At 38.0% G+C, this 17757-nt stretch overlaps 1 protein-coding gene across 1 annotated transcript in view; it reads right to left on the reverse strand.

Annotated features, from left to right (window-relative positions):
* The window catches only part of LOC126281214 (WD repeat-containing protein 81), a 253643-nt gene that overhangs the window by 32446 nt on the left and 203440 nt on the right, over positions 1 to 17757 (reverse strand). The window contains exons 23-24 of the mRNA XM_049979961.1: positions 750 to 859; positions 463 to 670 (exon numbers count right to left, since the gene is read on the reverse strand). Of these exons, the coding sequence (XP_049835918.1) occupies positions 463 to 670; positions 750 to 859 (318 nt within the window). The remainder of the gene's footprint in view (positions 1 to 462; positions 671 to 749; positions 860 to 17757) is intronic.

Genomic DNA, 17757 nt, shown 5'->3' on the forward strand with positions numbered 1-17757 from the left:
TGTTTCGGCTGACTATATTGTGCCGGCACTGCAGTGCAGGTGTGCATGCATGCCCGTGTGTGTGTGTGTGTGTGTGTGTGTGTGTGTGTGTGTGTGTGCGCACTCACACTTTATGACTCTGAAGGAGGATCTGTCTGAAAGCTAGTAATGTACTCAGACTTGTTTGTGTTCCTATTGACAACTCAAAACTTCCAAACTATTCAGTGAGCTGTTACCTTTAACTCTTAAATTATTTACATTCGACCAAGGACTTTCCATTACCAAATTAGATATTACTCTAGACATTTCTATTGGGTAGGGGCCAATACTACAGAATGACAGTTTTTCTTTTCAATTAAATACAATAATATGTTAATGGAGCATAATTACACACACTAAATGAAACAAGATGTGCAAATGAAACAAGATGTGCCCATTGAGGATATAGGAAATACAAGTGATAGTAAAATAATTATGCAGTACCTGACTTCTTAGTGACCACAGTTTCACAGTCTTGTCACGACTTCCACTAAGGAAACTATTTTCATTGTCTAACACTTGTATGGTCCGGATGTTACTCGTATGGCCTGAGAATCTCTGAAGTTTTATCTGCTTGAAATTAAAATTTGTTTCTTTATCAGGTCGACCAATCTCATGTTCCCAGTATGCCAACCAGTTTCCATGTAAATGCCTAGAAATTTAGGAAAGGCAATATTTCAACAAAAATTGTGAATAATTACATTTAACAATTCTGTGGCCATTATAAATACCTGTTTGTATTCTCCATTTTTTTGCTTATGAGATTCATCAAGTCACCTGCACTTTCTTGAAAAGCAATACCCGCACTTTCTGTTGGTAGAACAGAAGGGATATCTGCACTCTGAAATAAAAGAAATAGTAATATTAAGTTCATGACAATCACTGTAAAGTATTTTAAAGCCTCGGTTCATAGGTGTTGGCTCAATACTGAGGTAACAAGATGCTAAAATGTGACAATTAGTAAATTTTTGGTAACAGTGCTAAAGTATTTAAACACAAACTTGCAACTCAGTTTAACAATATGTATGATATATTAAAGGAGAAATGTATAGATGGTGAAAATATGATACTGATTTAAATAATTGTGACTAGCTTGAACACTGACTAAAATGGATGAACAAGTCACTCTGAGACACACTGAAATAATCTACACAATAATCTGGGCAAGAATACTCACAATATACAAAATATTAAAATCTTTTCCACATTAATCTTATTACCTAAGACAGTAAACAAACCCTTATAATGAAAAATGGTGCCTACTTGTCAGAATATAAAATGTTATCCAGTAAATGTGGTGCACTGGCACTAGTGCACCATAAGCAATCCACACTGGTGAGTCTCCATGCCATGAAGGACCTGTGTGTCAGAGTACAGTGGCCTATTCTCAGTTGTGTTAAAGCCACTTCTTTTCCACCTGTGTGATTGGAATGATGTTCTCCATGGCAAAATTGTAGGTTTAATCAGCCTTATAATTTGTTATTTTGTATCTCCAGCCACACATTCTCTCTCTGACCATAAACCCCCTCCTAAGCAATAAGGTAACAGCAGTGAAAAGGACTGCAAGGTGCAATACATTACTTTAATTTTAAGTGTTCCTTGTTGCTGTGTCAGTTTGATCATTAGCCAGTATTCCCACATGGCCCAGTGCCCAGAAGAATGATACATCCTTCCCGTGATACTGTAGTACGTAAAGTGTTTCTTACATGTTTTGCACTACTTTGTCTGCTGGAATGTTTGTTGAAAATTCTGTGTGATACTTAGCGAATCAGAACAGGCAAAGTTATTTATTGATTGAACCTCATCTGCCCCAGTGCATTTAGGATTGCAGAGAACTCTGGATGAAAGACTGAAAGTATAATCCTAAAGACATCATCAGGAGAAACTACTGAGCAGCATACAGTATGGCCTTGCTTAGACCTAACAGTGTAAATAATTATTAAATTTCTGTGCTACTCTAAAGCATTTAAAAGATTTGTTTGAAAACAATAATATGGTGTACAAGATTTCTTGAACTTTATCAAATAGTCTTGGCCTCAATATTGAGTATACTTGCTGCACCCATGTGTTAAAACTTTTAGGTATGGCACAATCTCTAGAAGCTACTCCTCTGCTCTAGTCCCAAATGGTCTCATTACTCTCCTATGGATTAAATACATCCATTCTGCTGATGATCAGACGAGAAGAGCAGAGGCCATAGACTGGAGGATTGATCAGACATTACATGCATGTCACACGACGAGGAACTTCTGTCACATGTTTAGAGGTGGTTCACCATGGTGGTTCACCATCCTCGCCACAAAGGCTGCCTGAAGCCTCCTAATACCAATCTAATGCCTTTATGCTGAATGGATTCCAGAACATGTAAATAGGTTGTTTGTGCAGAACCATACACAACACTGCCATAGTCCAGCCACGAGCAAACGAAAATTCTGTAAAACAACAACAGGAAGGATCTGTCAGCCTCTCTGTACCTGCCACTAGGGTGCTTTTAAGACGCTGAGGGCCTTTAGAGTTATTACTTCTAGATACTACAAGTGCAACAGGCATGAGTCATCAAACATGAGACCTAAAAACATTATCGAGTCCTTAAAACTCAGAGTGAGGTTCTCCCAGACACAATTCAGGCTGATAAAAAACATCACATACATGATTAAAATTGACGCACACACTTATCTGTAGAAAAATTGAAGCCTATGTCTTAGCCCATATTTCTAGTCTTCTTACTGTTAGATGCAGCTGTCAAGCCAGTTGTTTTGAAGTTGGAAGATAGACAAAAGACTGAAAAATCAGCTACAAAAAGAGAACACTGGGCAGGACTCCATACTTCTGTCACTGAGCTGTTCATGGACACAATTCCAGACAGACGCTATTCTCCTGGGGATGCTGGTCTGAGAGTGTACTGACAACTGTGAATCTGAAATCTTATCCTGAAAGGAAGGTTCACACTAAAATGGGAAGAAAACCTTGGGAGACCTATTCCTATTGTTGTCAGCAGAGCACTACATCTGTGTGATGAAGTTCAGGGAGCAGCAGCCATTATTTATCACTCACTATCTATGTTGATCGCTCTCACTTGCTTTCACAAGTGTGAGCACTCACTGACTGTCTCAGCAGGTGCGTAGTCCGTTCCATGATGTTTAGCAATGTCACAATGCAGTATGAGGATGTAAGTGAAGCATATCAAGTCTGCACGCACTGCAATTTCACAGCCTATGTGCATGCATGTGAGTTCGCATAGATGCAGTTTTTACTATGAAATATCTAATAGTAAAAATTAGCAGTTTAATGTAGAGATCGATATGCTCCTTGTAGAGTTTTGAAAAGCTTTTTATAATGGCTTATGATTAATCTTTGGGGAGTAAATCAAACGAAAGGGTATAATACAACTGAACAGGTAAAAAAAGTCTGCTCACCGAGTGGTGGCAGAAGAAAAGAAGATATAAAACTTATGGAAATGTGCAAGCTTTTGGAGCCAGTGGCTCCTCCCGGCAGAAGGGTTGAAGGGAAAGGAAGAGGGATGAAGGAAAAAGAACTGGTGAGATTTAAGGAATGGGGAGAATTAAAGAAAAGTCACCCAGAAGCTGGATCAGGGGTGACTTACCAAAGAGGATGAATGGGAAAGACTGGTACTTGGGGACTGAATGAGACATGATCTGAAAACCTGAGAGCTTAAATATATTAAGATAGGATAACAAACAATGCAGAGGTAACTTAAAAAAAAAAAAAAAAAAGACATCATGCAAGAGTTAATAAGACTGGAAAGCTACGTGCACTGTACATGGTAGGTATGGAGGGATGTGAGGTGGAGAGAATGCAAGGGTAAGGAGTCATTCCAATCCCGGGAGTGGAAAGACTTCCCTTAGGGGGAAAAAAAGTACAGGTGTACACTCGCGCACACACACACACGCACACATATCCATCCACACATACACAGACACAAGCAGACATATTTAGGCAAAGAGTAAGGGCAGAGATGTCAGTCGAGGCGCTTTCCCGCTTGGTAAGTCTTGGAATCTTTGTTTTTAATATATTTTTCCCATGTGGAAGTTTCTTTCTATTTTATATATATATATGTGTGTGTGTGTGCGCGAGTACATACCTATCCTTTTTTCCCCCTAAGGTAAGTCTTCCCGCTCCCGGGATTGGAATGGCTCCTTACCCTCTCCCTTAAAACCCACATCCTTTCATCTTTCCTTCTCCTTCCCTCTTTCCTGACGAAGCAACCGCTGCCGGTTGCGAAAGCCCTAATTTTGTGTGTGTGTGTTTGTGTGTTATTTTATTGTGCCTGTCTACCAGCGCTTTCCCACTTGGTAAGCCTTGGAATCTTTGTTTTTAATATATTAAATCATTTACATAAGTAGATAACAACAGTAGTCCTATCACACTTCCCTGGGGCTCTCCTGATGATACACTTGCTTCTGTTGAACACTCACTCATGAGGACAACATACTGTTTTGCATTATTTAAGAATTCTTTGAGCCACTAAACATATCTGTGAACTTATTCCTTATGTTTGTACCTTCATTAACAGCCTGCAATGGGATAGTGTGTCAAAAGCTTTCTGGAAATCTAGAAATATGGAATCTGCTTGTTCGCCTTCATCCATAGTTCTCAGTATACCATGTGAGAGAAGGGCAAGCTGAGTTTCACACGAGCAATGCTTTTTAGAACCATGCTGATTTGTGGACATAAGTGTCTCAATTTCTAGAAAGTTTATTATATTCCAAATGAGGATATGTTCACAGAGTCTGAAGCAAACAGAAGTTAGAGATATTGGTTAAAGTTGAGTGTGATAGTGAAGTCATCTGGTCACATATAAGAGGTGCAGGTGAAATCAATTCAATTGTTGGATGTTCAAAGAAGGTCTTTAGTCAATAGTGCGTAAATATCCAGATCTTGCAGTAATGGTTGGAGGCGATTTTAACCTGCCAAATACTGACTGGGGTATCTATGGATTCATTGCAGCGGTACAGACAGACAGTCAAGTGGAATACTTTTGAACATGCTTTCTGAAAATTGTCTTGAGCAGCTAGCTCGGTAGCCCAAATGGAAAGGAAATATCTTAGACCTTGTACCTACAAATAGGCCGAACCTTATTGACAATGTCAGTATACAAGCGGAGACTAGTGATCATGATGTCATTAAAGCAACTATGATTATGAAAGTTAATAAATCAGTCACAAAGGCTAGGAAGGTGTTTCTGCTAGATGACGTGGTTATTGCACATAGAACTTGAAGTGACTTGCAATGCCTGCCTTGAGGTCATCTAGTATAAAGTTGCTGAGTACACTCTGAACCACTGAGTACGCTGCTAAATTATATGTTTCACTTAGATGCTTCCACCATGTAATAGTTCAGTTGAGCTTCAGCCATGGGAATATGCTCTCCAATAAAGCCTTGGATCCTGACACTCTCCTGTAGTTAACTTGCATTAACTACACAAATTTTTTAAATTTTACTTGCTAATTTATATGTTTGTTGTATTTTTTTTTACTGTATCTTAATATTTCCTTCTCTCTGTACTTTTTTCCCAGTCTCTTATTTTCACTTACCGCCTAGTTCTTAACTGCACTCACTGTTCATTTCACTTCAAATGCCTGTATAATGTAGTAGGAGCTGGTTTTCTCTGCATTGGTCAGGTGAAGTGTTTGATGGCTGCAGCATAAGTCTGAGCAGGCTGAATTTCTTCTTCCTGACGTATTTGGCTGGTTTCAGAGATTGGTGCTAAAGATCATTACACTACTTCTTCAACATTCTCTGTTACCTTTTGACACATTATGTTAACATTTATGGCAGCTATCTCTTGCTTACTCAGTTCAACAGTTTTGGCTCTCATAAAATACGTTGTTCATTCTCTCACTAGCTGGCATACGAGAGAGCGATGTCTTGGCGATTTTCCACAATTGCCATATGGACCACATTCATAAGTCGATCATACGTCTTTCATCTGACTCCTTTCTGTTGCATATCCTCAATGTGATGGAATCACTTGATGTACTCCTAATATGTTGTGACACCTTTTAAAACTACATCTCGGTACATTTCATCTGTGACTCCTTCCATCAAGTGTGAGATTTTGTCAGATTTTTCATTTTCATATTCATATTCACACTGTAACATAGGGCTATAGCATTCTGTAAGTATGACTGAGTCCTTTTCTTATGACACTGGGCCCCGTTCTGCCGATGACTGTCACCAACATTTTCACAGTTCGGCTTGCAATTTATCTGAGCTAGTAAGCTTTCCATTTTTGTTCTCAAACCACTGGTGGATTGTGCCATACAAGTTGGTTGGTTGGTTTGTGGAGTAAAAGGGACTAAACTGCTTGATTATCAGTCCCTTTTTCAGTGGTTATGCCAGTTCTCAGAAGAAAACTATAACCCAAAGAATCCTATTGCCTGAAAGGTGGGAAAGGAACAAAATGGGTAAAATTAGATGTGTAATCACACAGAAGGAGAAAATGAAAGAAGCAAGCCAAAAGTGAAAACATTAACTAAAAGGATAACAATTGTAGAAGGTGTTATAACAATATATCAGATGACCTGGGCTGGCTGATTGCAAGAATAAAAAGGGGATGAGCCTGCCACTTGCAACACACTGAAATCTCCAGCCTAAAAACACAAGGCAAGAGAAACACAGATGGTGAAAAGATGAACATCAAGTCGAACAGACAGCACCAGAGAGAGTGAGGAAGAGTAAAAATGAGGGTGAAGGTCTGGAGGAGAAGGCCACATGATAAAAACACCCCATCTCAAATAAAACTTAAAACTAGATCAGCCATTCAGGCATTGTCACCTAACATGATAGATAGTGCCTCAGGAAGGTAAAAAGTCCGTCTCAGGACGGTTAAAGTTGGATAGTCCAACAAGATGTGATCACTGTCAAGTATGAATCATGACAACACTGAGGTGGGCCCTTGCAATGTAGATGGTGACTGTGAGTCATCCAAGTATGGTTGATGTGAAGCTGGCAAAGGAGAACAGAATCCTAGTGAGAGGGTTGCATGGAGGACTGCGACACCTTCATTGGCTCCTTTATCATAAGTAACTTGTTCAGCATGGTCAGGAAGTGCCATTCTGTATTCCAGAGCCCAAAAACCTTTTGGAATAGTACTAATCAAAGATCAGATTCTGGTGTGCCAATGTCCAGACTCCGTTAATGGGTAGCCTCTTTGGCTAGCCTGTTGGCAAGTTCATTTCACAGGGTCCATATGAAGGCCACTGATCATCCACACTTTTCAGGGACATAAAGAGACTCTTGGGTGGCCAAGAATTTGTAAAGCGGTCAAGGAGTCGCTACAAATGAAGAAGGACTCCCTGGCACATGGACGGATATGCTCAGGAGTACAAGAGATGGCTACCAGTTCTGCAGTGAAAACACTGTGGCCATCTGGCACGGAACACTGTTCAGTATGTCCTGCATGAGCATATGCAAACCCAATATGACCATCAACCATCGAGCCATCCATGTAAACTACCTCTGAGACCTGGGACAGGGCAAGAATAGAGAGAAACAGGCAGTGGAGGGCCGCAGGATGAACTGAGTCTTTTGTGACATGGGAAAAACAGGCATTGATTCCACGGGGCCTGAGGGGGCCCGATACAAAAAATTCGCGCGGGGATTTGGGAGGGGGGGGGAATAAGTTAAGAAAATTATTAGTTATATCATGCTTTGTAAAATTACAAAAAAATATGTTGGAACTTCTTAATTTCTTTGCTTGATGATAGTTACCTTTTGAAATACATTCAGTAATGGGTTAAAGCAAATAATTATTACGGTAGTAAGCAGGTTAACTGAAAATGAGTGGTGTGAATCATGATAGTGTTATGGTACTGCGGACATATTTAGAATTTGTCCTGGTGCAAGGACCTTTGGGTAAAGTCTGGCACTGGCAGGCCAGTGCTGTGGCTGCGGCAACATCGAAAGGACTGGAACAGAAGCACCTGGAACCCTCTGCCTTGCGTTGCCTTGATGCTTTGAGACATTATAATGCCGTGCCTATATAAAGCCCACCCTGCTGTCGCAGTCATTCATTGTGGATAGTTTCGTTTAGTGCCTGCTGCAGATGTTTTTAGTATTCCGACATTAGTGTCTAGTGGACTATTTTATATGACTATATTTTATTCGTTTACTTTAGTCTCTTAGTGTACTGTGAATTAAATTTGCAATGGATAAATGTGTTACCAAAAAGGCGTGCTTAGAAGATGATGATACAGAAAGTCAACCTCCAACATTTATTGTGTCGACAATTGCTTCGTCATTATCAGGCGAGAACCATTCACAGCCAAAACCTGGACAATACGGTAAGGAAAGATCATTTCAGAAGACTTGGTTGGTCAAATATACATGACTAGAATATGAAGCATCTACCGAAAAAGTTTTTTTGCAAAACCTGCGTAGAGGCAAATGCTAAAAATCTATTACAATTTTCTTTAAAGAAGAAGATGCATTTACTTCCGTACGGTTTTTTAACTGGAAAAAGGCTTTGGAAAAATTCCTTTTCATGAAAATACATTTACGCATAAAGAAGGTGTTCTGAAACTAAATTCTATCACTAACCAAAGTGTGGCCTCCCAATTGAATGAACAATTTGATAGTGATATGAAGAAAGGCCATTTAGCTCTTGAGTCAATTTTTACTACTGTGCAATTTCTATGCCAACAAGGACTAGCAATTAGAGGGCACAAAGATGTAAACTCAAATTTTCTTCAATTGTTGGAACTCTGAAAGAATGACTTGAGTTTAAAGACTGGTTAGGGCATTTGGGGTATAAGTGGATGTCCCACGATAATCAAAACGAGATCATTGATCTACTAGGAAAGTCTGTGTTGAGAAAGGTACTGCCTTAAATCAAGAAGAGTGAACATTTTTCTATTATGGTTGACAAAACAAGTGATTCTTCTAATCTCAAACAAGTGTCATTTTGTATTTGTACTGTCAATGATTCCTTAATCATCAATGAAGACTTTATTGGCTTATACGAGACCACCGACACTGAATCACAAACTCTGTTTAGTATTTTAAAAGACTTTTTGCTCATTTTGATTTGTTAATGGATAACTTAAGAGGACAGTGCTATGATGGTGCCTCAAGTATGAGAGGTAAGTTCAAAGGACTAAACAAGTTAGTTTTGGGTACATTACCAAAAGCACGTTATGTGCACTCCACTGCTCAAAGTTTAGACTTGGCAGTTGTAGACAGTCTCCGGCATCTTACATTTATGAGGGATATTATGGCTTTGGCCAAGGACTTAATAAACACTGTAAGGGAATCCAACAAAAGGATGGGACTTTTCAGAAGCATACGCTGTGACAGCGCCAACGACCAAGCTGATCTACAGCCCCTTTGCGCGACTCAATGGACCATGCAAGCTTCTAGTATCTTGAGAATACTGAAAAACTTTCAAGAACTTCTAGAGTTTTTGAAACCTTTTCTGCAGAGGACAAAACAGATGCAGGTTACAAATGTGCAAGCTACCTTGAATCAATGTTACAATTCAAAACTTATTTCTTTTTAGGTCTTTATTGCCATGCAATGAACCCAGAAGAGGATATCAATGAAAAAATTCAATGCCCTCATCTAAGTGTTGCTGATCTGGAAAAAGTACATGAGGGGTTGATTTGTATATTTAATGGAAGGCGTGGTAGTTTTGAACACTTTTAGGAATTGTGTTTAAAAGAAAAACCTTCACAAGTTAATGATCCTTCGCTTCCTTGGAATCTAAGTATACCAAAGAAGTATGAAAACAACGAGCCAGCTCATCGAACACTTTTAGAACCCCAAAGGAATACCACAAAGCTATTTACATGGCAGTTTGTGAAACGGTGCAATCTTGCATTAATGAGCAGTTTGCTTCAACTGGACTCACATAGGTCATTGCAGTTGAACAAGAGTGCTTGCTTTTAGTAAACAGAGGTGAAACAAAATTGGAAAAATCAACAGAGTTTTTCAAAAATGACCTAGACATTGAGAGACTGCTTACACTTGAATATGTTAGCTGATATTGCTAAAAAAACAACTGGTCCTTAAAAAACGTGTGATGTACGAAAGGACATTACACAAGAGCCTGCAGTTGGAGAAATGTTATGTGAAGTAGTGAAGTGCATTAAGTTTCTCAAAGTAGTTCTAATCATGACAGCAACAGCATAAAGGTCATTTAATGCCCTTACATGTTTGAAGTCATATCTCCGATCAACAATGGGACAGAAGTGATTGAACAACTTGGCTGTTCTTCATGCCCACCAAGATGTTTTGGATGGATTGGATATCCAACCAGTCATCAATGACTTCATATTCAGTACTCCACTCAGACGATGGACATTTGCACCTTTTTAAAGGCACTCTAGCCCTAATAATCGTATTTAGAGCAATATTAAAAATCCTCAGGAAATAGAGAATTAAACACATACATAATGTTAAATTTTCAGTTTGAAAATATTAGTACAAGTTTAGTACTGTACTACTATATTACTACGGTACTGTATTGGTTATTTTCAAATACTTAAATATTTTTAGGGTGTAAGACCCAAATAAAACCCACTATTTACATACTTTTTGACTGAAAGTATTAAGCATACTGTATTAACTTTATTAAAGCATTAACTTTGAGATATTGTTTTTATTTAATGAACCCTGAGCCTTATTCAAAGTAAGCTTAAATTAGCTATCACACTCATTAATCATTATTCAAATATAATTTCAGTCTTTTCAGAGCTATATATTCACTGCTCTGCAATAGTCAATGAGCATGATTATTACTGGAAATTAAATTAGCTTTTTACAAAAATACTGTGCATGTTTTGTTTTGTTTCTTTTTTCAAAGTCAAAAATTGTGTCATGCTTGTCGAGTTTCCTGGAGTGTTGAGTTATCAAGAGTCCAATTTTTGGGGTTCTATTGATGATCATATGACTCTGAAATGCTTTAAAAAACTTTAAAACTCAATCTTTTTCATCTAAAATTTAGAAAATTTCCAGAGCAAGACCTCCAGTATGCCCCCCCCCCCCCCCCCCATTTTTTTTTATAAGCCAGCGCCCCCTGATGGGAGAGGTCCAGATGAAACTATGGCTGAGATACACACCACAGAGGTATACGTCATTGGGCCTGGAGGAGAGACAGTAGAGCGAATTACTTGAATTCAATGAGAAGGGACTGGACACAGACTGCAATTGTAATTCACGATCTGGGTAGGGTTGTGGGAGATGGACTGCTGTGTTAAGGACAAGGAGACAGTAATTTAGATGTTTAGGTGAGCTGTGAATGTGCTCCGTATAGTGGGCAAGCAGTTGCTTTTGCCTTATCCTCTATGGAGGAACCACAGTTTCCATGAGTAGGCTGCTCATCAGGCTTATTTTGAAAGCTCTCATCACAAATCAAACTCCACTGTGCTGTACAGGGTCCAGCATCCAAAATACTGAGGGCAATGCTGAAACATATGCCAGGCTCCCATAGTCAAGACAGGACTGTACAAAGGCTCTGTAAGATGCAACAGTGTAGGGCAATCTGCATTTTTGTTTAAGGTGATGAAGGTGGGGAAGCTTAGTTAAGTGGGTGCCAAAAACCGGCCATAAAAAGTGATAGGAGTCCACTACATTAAGGAGATGGTCATCAAAATAAAGCTGTGGGTGCAGGTGAACTATCCAATGGCAACAGAAGTGCACGATGCAACTTTTGGCTGCTGAAAACTGAAAGCCATGGGTGTGGACTCATGACTGCGCTTTTCATATGGCTCCGTGCAGTCGATGTTCAGCCACATCAGTAATAGATGAACAAAAGTAAATGCAGCATATAAGAAGTGTGATACTGAGGACCCCACAGCTGCTGTGAGACCATCGAAGGACACTAAAAAGAGTGGGACACTCAGTGCAGAGCCCTGCAAGACCGCATTCTCTTGGACATGGGGGGAACTGTGTGAAGCACTGTCTCGAACTATGAAGGTGCAGAGTGACAAAAAGTTCTGCTTAACGATCGGGAATGGGCCGGTGAGGTTCCACTCATGTAATGTAGTAAGGATGTTGTATTGCCAAGTGGTGTCATTGGCTTTCATCAAGTCAAAAAAGATGGCAGTAAGATGACAATGGTGGGAAAAGGCCATTCTAATGGCAGACTCCAGGTATACCAAGTTGTCAGTGGTGGAGCGACCTTGGCAAAAGCCACCATGGGATGGAACCAGAAGGCACCGAGACTCAAGGAACCAACACACCCACCAGCTCATTATATATTCAAGCAGTTTGCACAGAATGTTGGTGAGACTAATAGGATAGCAGCTATCCACATCTAATGGTTTATTGCTAGGTTTTAGCACTGAAATGATGATACTTTCTCACCATTGCGAGAGAAATTTGCCATCACTTCAGATGTGGTTAAAGATGGCAAGGAAGTGTCAAAGCGGCACTGGTAATGCACTGATAGATGCTTCTTCCAGAACATACAGAAATTACAAACACAATGTATTTCAAGAACCTTCCTGAAATGATAAATACTAAATAAAAAATAAATGCTGGTGGTTGGTTTTGAACTGGCAACCCAATGCACGCCAGCCAGCAATGCTAACCACATCACCACAATGTGTGTACCACAGCCCATGGAAATACTGTGCAACTTATAACATCCCAGCTCCTCCACCAAATTATAACATCCCAGCTCCTCCACCAAATAATAACATCCCAGCTCCTCCACCAAATTATAACATTTCAGCTCCTCAACACCAAATTAAAACGTTGCATTAGGAGGTGTCTGCTTCGTGCAAAAGGTCTTGAGTTCATATTGACGACAACAAGTAATTCTTCAGTACAGACGTTTATTTACAAACAGAACTGACAGACTTCACAGACTCAACAACTGACTCTCCGAGCTAACCGCACTGCATATCCGAACTGAACTGGCAACTGACAACTCCTAGGTGTATTAATATCTTTCCAAACAATGAGAGTCTTTGACAATGTTTTGTTTACAATATGATAGGTATTCACGACTTAAAACTAAATTAGACATTACAGAATTTTAGTACAGATTAAAGTAAGTAAAAGGATCAGTACATATAAATTCTTACAAGCATAATTTCCAAATAGATTTTATAACATTTTTCTACCAGCTTCTGGATAACCTTCACCAGATTTGTACCGATGTTTCCAGAAATATCTTGACATTTGATTTTGGATATTTCTTGAGTGATTTAGAACAACTATTTATATGTAAAATGATTTAAATCGTGTTTCAAAACTTAAATAAATCTCTCCAGCAATATTTCTTGGTACAAATTGTCCCTCGAAATTAGGTTATGAAACAGTTTTTACAAGTTTTCGTATTTTTGCGATCATAATACAGAATTTCTCCATAGAAAGCTCCAGAAGTGTGCATCAAACGCTCATTCACAGACTTTCTCTTTAGCTGGTGAGTCCTCAAAAGTATCTTGTCCATATTATACGAAATAATTTAGCTCAAAACTGATAATTCACACAATCAATCAGAGCTACCACAAACAGTGAGTCTTTCTTTTACAAAATGAAACATAATTACAAAATTGAATGAAAATAGGCCACTAACACTTATATATATTTACATTAATTCTACCTTTGTTCCTTCTGTGCAAAATGTCCTAATATTGACACAGTACAATATTTAAACATCACCAAAGCTTCCCTTTACATTTTGTATATCTGTATCGACATCCCCTAAAAGTCTACAGTATTGAATACTTCAATATGTCCCAATATGTCCTGTAATGTTACAAACTGTATCACAAATGAAAGAGTTCAGTATCATAATGAAAGTCACCTCAGAAACAGAACAAAAACAGTCAAAATTTTAGCACCGCAAGACAGACAGATTCTGAAATGTGATTGTGCACTGGAACTGACTGTTATTAATGAGAGCAACATAAAATTCCTGGGAACAACAACATACCATACACTTCACTAGGATATCTATGCTCTTTTTCTGGCTAGCAAATATATTTGCAGTAAATACACTTAGCAAATACTGAAATGATATTTATGTACAATGGACAGCCTACCATGCCTTGGTGTCATCCGGTATAAATCATACAACAGAAGTATGGGGTATCAAAACACAATCTAATTTTTACAAGTTTTTAAAATAGCAGATAAATGCTGTTAGAATAATTTGCGGTACAAACCAAGAGACTCATGTCATGAATTATTCTCTGAAGCTGGGATATTAATCATTATAAATATGTATGTTTTTAAATCAACCACACTGGAATAAACACTTAAACATCTCAGCTTTGCACAGAATAAATAAAATTTTATGTAAGCTTTATAAATGTATATTTTTATTACTTAATATAATTCCTTAACATTTAATTTTGTTCCATTCACTTCTAAAATACATAATCTGTACTATGTAAGCCTGTCCTGCCATATCAATATGTTGTAATAAAAATAATAAAAAATAAACCCACTTGTTACAAACGGACAACTTCAGGAAAAATGATCTTTGCTTTTTCATTTGATATTGAATAAAGTAGCTATTATTATTATTGTTGTTGTTATTATTATTTATTTCTCTTGTGTCCTACTATTTCTGGAATGAACCTAGTACAGAGATTACAAGATGCTGTCTTTGAATTCTTAGTGTAATATCCCCTCCCCCCCCCCTTTTCATCTTTGTATGTCCTCATGCTCACAATAGGTAAATCTACCTTAGTCTGGACCCAGAGTGATCTGCCTCTCATATCTATCCTTCACCAGCCTGTGCATCTTCCCTCCCTTAAGAAGAAACTGACAGTTCTGAAAATGAAAATAGTTTCTTTACTTTTATTTGTGTCTATTGATAGTACTGGGTTTCACTTTCTGCAAGAAAGCGTTGACCAGCCATTCTGTATCCTGACACTTTTACAGTTTTGTTAAGGGAATCTCATCTTGATATTATTACTATGATAACAGTCTATGTATTGAGACTAAATTTGGGCATACTTAAATGTGCCTAAAAGAGTTTAGAACATTTATTTATTTATATATTCCATGTGATCTGATACACAGTGTGTTGCAGATGTCGGAAAATATCAGTTAACATATATTAACATAGGCCCATAGTATCCTAATGTATTGTATTGCTCAATGTTTTCAATTTAACACAAACAGCAAGATTACTGTTCTAAGTATTCATTTACAGAGTAAAAACAGTGACACAACAAATATGACTCCACGGCTTTGCTAAATTTTATGTTGTCTTCAATGGACTTAATACTAGTGGGAAGATTGTTGAACAGTTGGAGGCCCATGTGGTAAGCTCCCTTTTTACAAAGTTGAGTGTTTGTACATATAACATGCAGGTTTGCGTTTTTCCTGGTGTTGTGTTCATGTATTTCATTGTTTTTTATGACTCTGGGGTCAGTTGGCACTATGTGGTTTCTGAAAAATTTTAGAGTCTCAAGAATGTAGAGGCAAGGCAGTGTAAGGATTTCCAACTTTCTGAAGATGGGTTTGCAGGAGTCTCTGGGTTTGCTCCCAGTAATAATCCTCATTGTTCTCTTCTGGATTCTGAAAGCACTCAGAGCAGTTGGAGAATTTCCCCAGAATATTACACCACATTTTAGGTGGGCTTGTATGTAAGTGTAGTACACACTGGTTAATGTTTTCAGGCTAGCACATGTTTTCAGTACACTCAATGCATAACAGCCAGTACAAATCCTGGCATTTACCTTTCCTGTATGTGTATTCCATTTCAGGTTATCTTGAACCCACAGACCCAGGAATTTGAAAGCAGTGTCAGTATCTATTGACTGGTTATTTACAGTGACACATGGCTGAGAGGAATTTGCATTTTTTTGTGTTGATAGTTAATCTGTTGATTTTTGACCAGTTGCTGAGTTGTTCAGTGGCCAAGTTCACAGCTTTTTTCACAGTCTCTGTATTCTCCTCTTTGAGGAGTACAGTTGTGTCATCAGCAAATATTATTGTTTTGTGTGCATCAACATTCAGGTTCAAGTCATTAATATACAGGAGGAAAAGTAGGGGTCCCAATACTGAACCCTGTGGAACACCTTGCTTTACAGTTTTATTACTTGATAGTATTTCGGTTATTGTGTTGCTTTGTCTATTAGTATATTTCATGCTGACTCTCTGTATCCAATTGGTTAGGAATGGTAGCAATCCAGTTGTTTGCAAATTCCTCTGATACCATAGTGTTCTAATTTTTCCAGTAAAATTTTGTGGTCAACAGTGTCAAAAGCCTTTGGCAGATCCAGAAATATGCATGTTATGGGTTGTTTACTATCTAACAGTTCTAATAGCGTATTTATGCAATCATATACTGCAGTTTCAGTAGATTTGTTGCTTCTGAAGCCATGTTGAGCTAAACTTAGTAAACCTTTTTTTTTTTTCAATGAAGTCCATCATTTTTTTTTGTACATTATTTTTTCAAAAACTTTAGAAAAGCAGAATTAGATTGAGATAGGCCTGTAGTTATTTATATCTTTATTATCACCTTTTTTGAAGACAGGAATTACTTTAGAAAGCTTCAGAGCTTCAGGAAGATACTTGCCTGGAAAGAACAGTCGCAGAGGTGAGTTAATGGTTCAGCAATTGTGTGTTCACAATTTTTGATTGCAGCTGCTGGGATACCATCAATTCCAGCTGAATATGAATTTTTTAACTCTCTGAGGGATTTTGGAACAACATTTTTAGTGACTTTGGTAATGAAAATTGACTCTGCACATGTGTTATATTTTTGGTTTGCTGGTTGGTAATTTGTGTTAGGATTATTTTGGACCAATTTTTCTGCTATGCTTGTAAAGAAATTGTTGAAAGAGTTCATCACAACTTCGGGATTAGATATAGATTCACTGTTGAGTTTGATTTCTATGTTCATGTGTGAAGCTTTCATTCCCTCTTTCCTTTTTTATGATATTCCACATTGCTTTTACTTTATTGCTGGATTTGTCAATGTACTCATCACTCTGCATCCTTTTTGCTTGTCTTATCACACTTCTTAGGATACATGTGTAGTTTTTATAGTATTCTGTTTGTTTACATAACATGTTGAGTATTCTTTTATGTTTGCAAGAGATTTTTATAGCTGGTGTATTCCAACTCTTGTTTCTATTATTATTATTATTATTATTATTATTATTATTATTATTATTTATACATAACAGCTTGACAACAACACAGACATATACCATTAAACAGAGAATCACACCAAGTTTTGCTCCATAGTTCATGCCGTGTACAAATACAAAGTACTATCAATACTCCCATGACATGTATGTGTGAGCTAGAACTACATTTTGTGTCCTGTAGTTTGCTAAGCCTGAGTCAGTTATGACGCTTCAGTGGAGATCAGGCATCACCTATTAAACAGAAACTTTTTTGTGTCCTGTAGTTTGCTAAGCCTGAGTCAGTTATGACGCTTTAGTGGAGATTAGGCATCACCTATTAAACAGAAACTTCAACTGACAAAACTATTCATGGAACATATGAAGTAAACAGCCACAAGCCCAAGAAAAGTGACGAAACACATTAGCCATAAATTGCTAATACCACTGCCAATGTCTGACACAGTCAACACAAATCATAACAAACTGTATTAAGTGCAGTTGGTCTAGCTGATAAGTCCTCAAGATTACATGCGTTATGTTCAATTTGGCACAATTTTCAACAGAAGTTATGTTTCATGTGCCACAATGTGAATTGTCATAATGTAAACACTGAGGCAACTGAAAACCCCAAGAAAATATTTCACACATTCCCAGCACACTAAAGTGAATGTGTCTC

Source organism: Schistocerca gregaria, chromosome 7 (genome assembly GCF_023897955.1).
Source record: "Schistocerca gregaria isolate iqSchGreg1 chromosome 7, iqSchGreg1.2, whole genome shotgun sequence".
In the NCBI taxonomy this organism is placed as follows: Eukaryota; Metazoa; Arthropoda; class Insecta; order Orthoptera; family Acrididae; genus Schistocerca; species Schistocerca gregaria.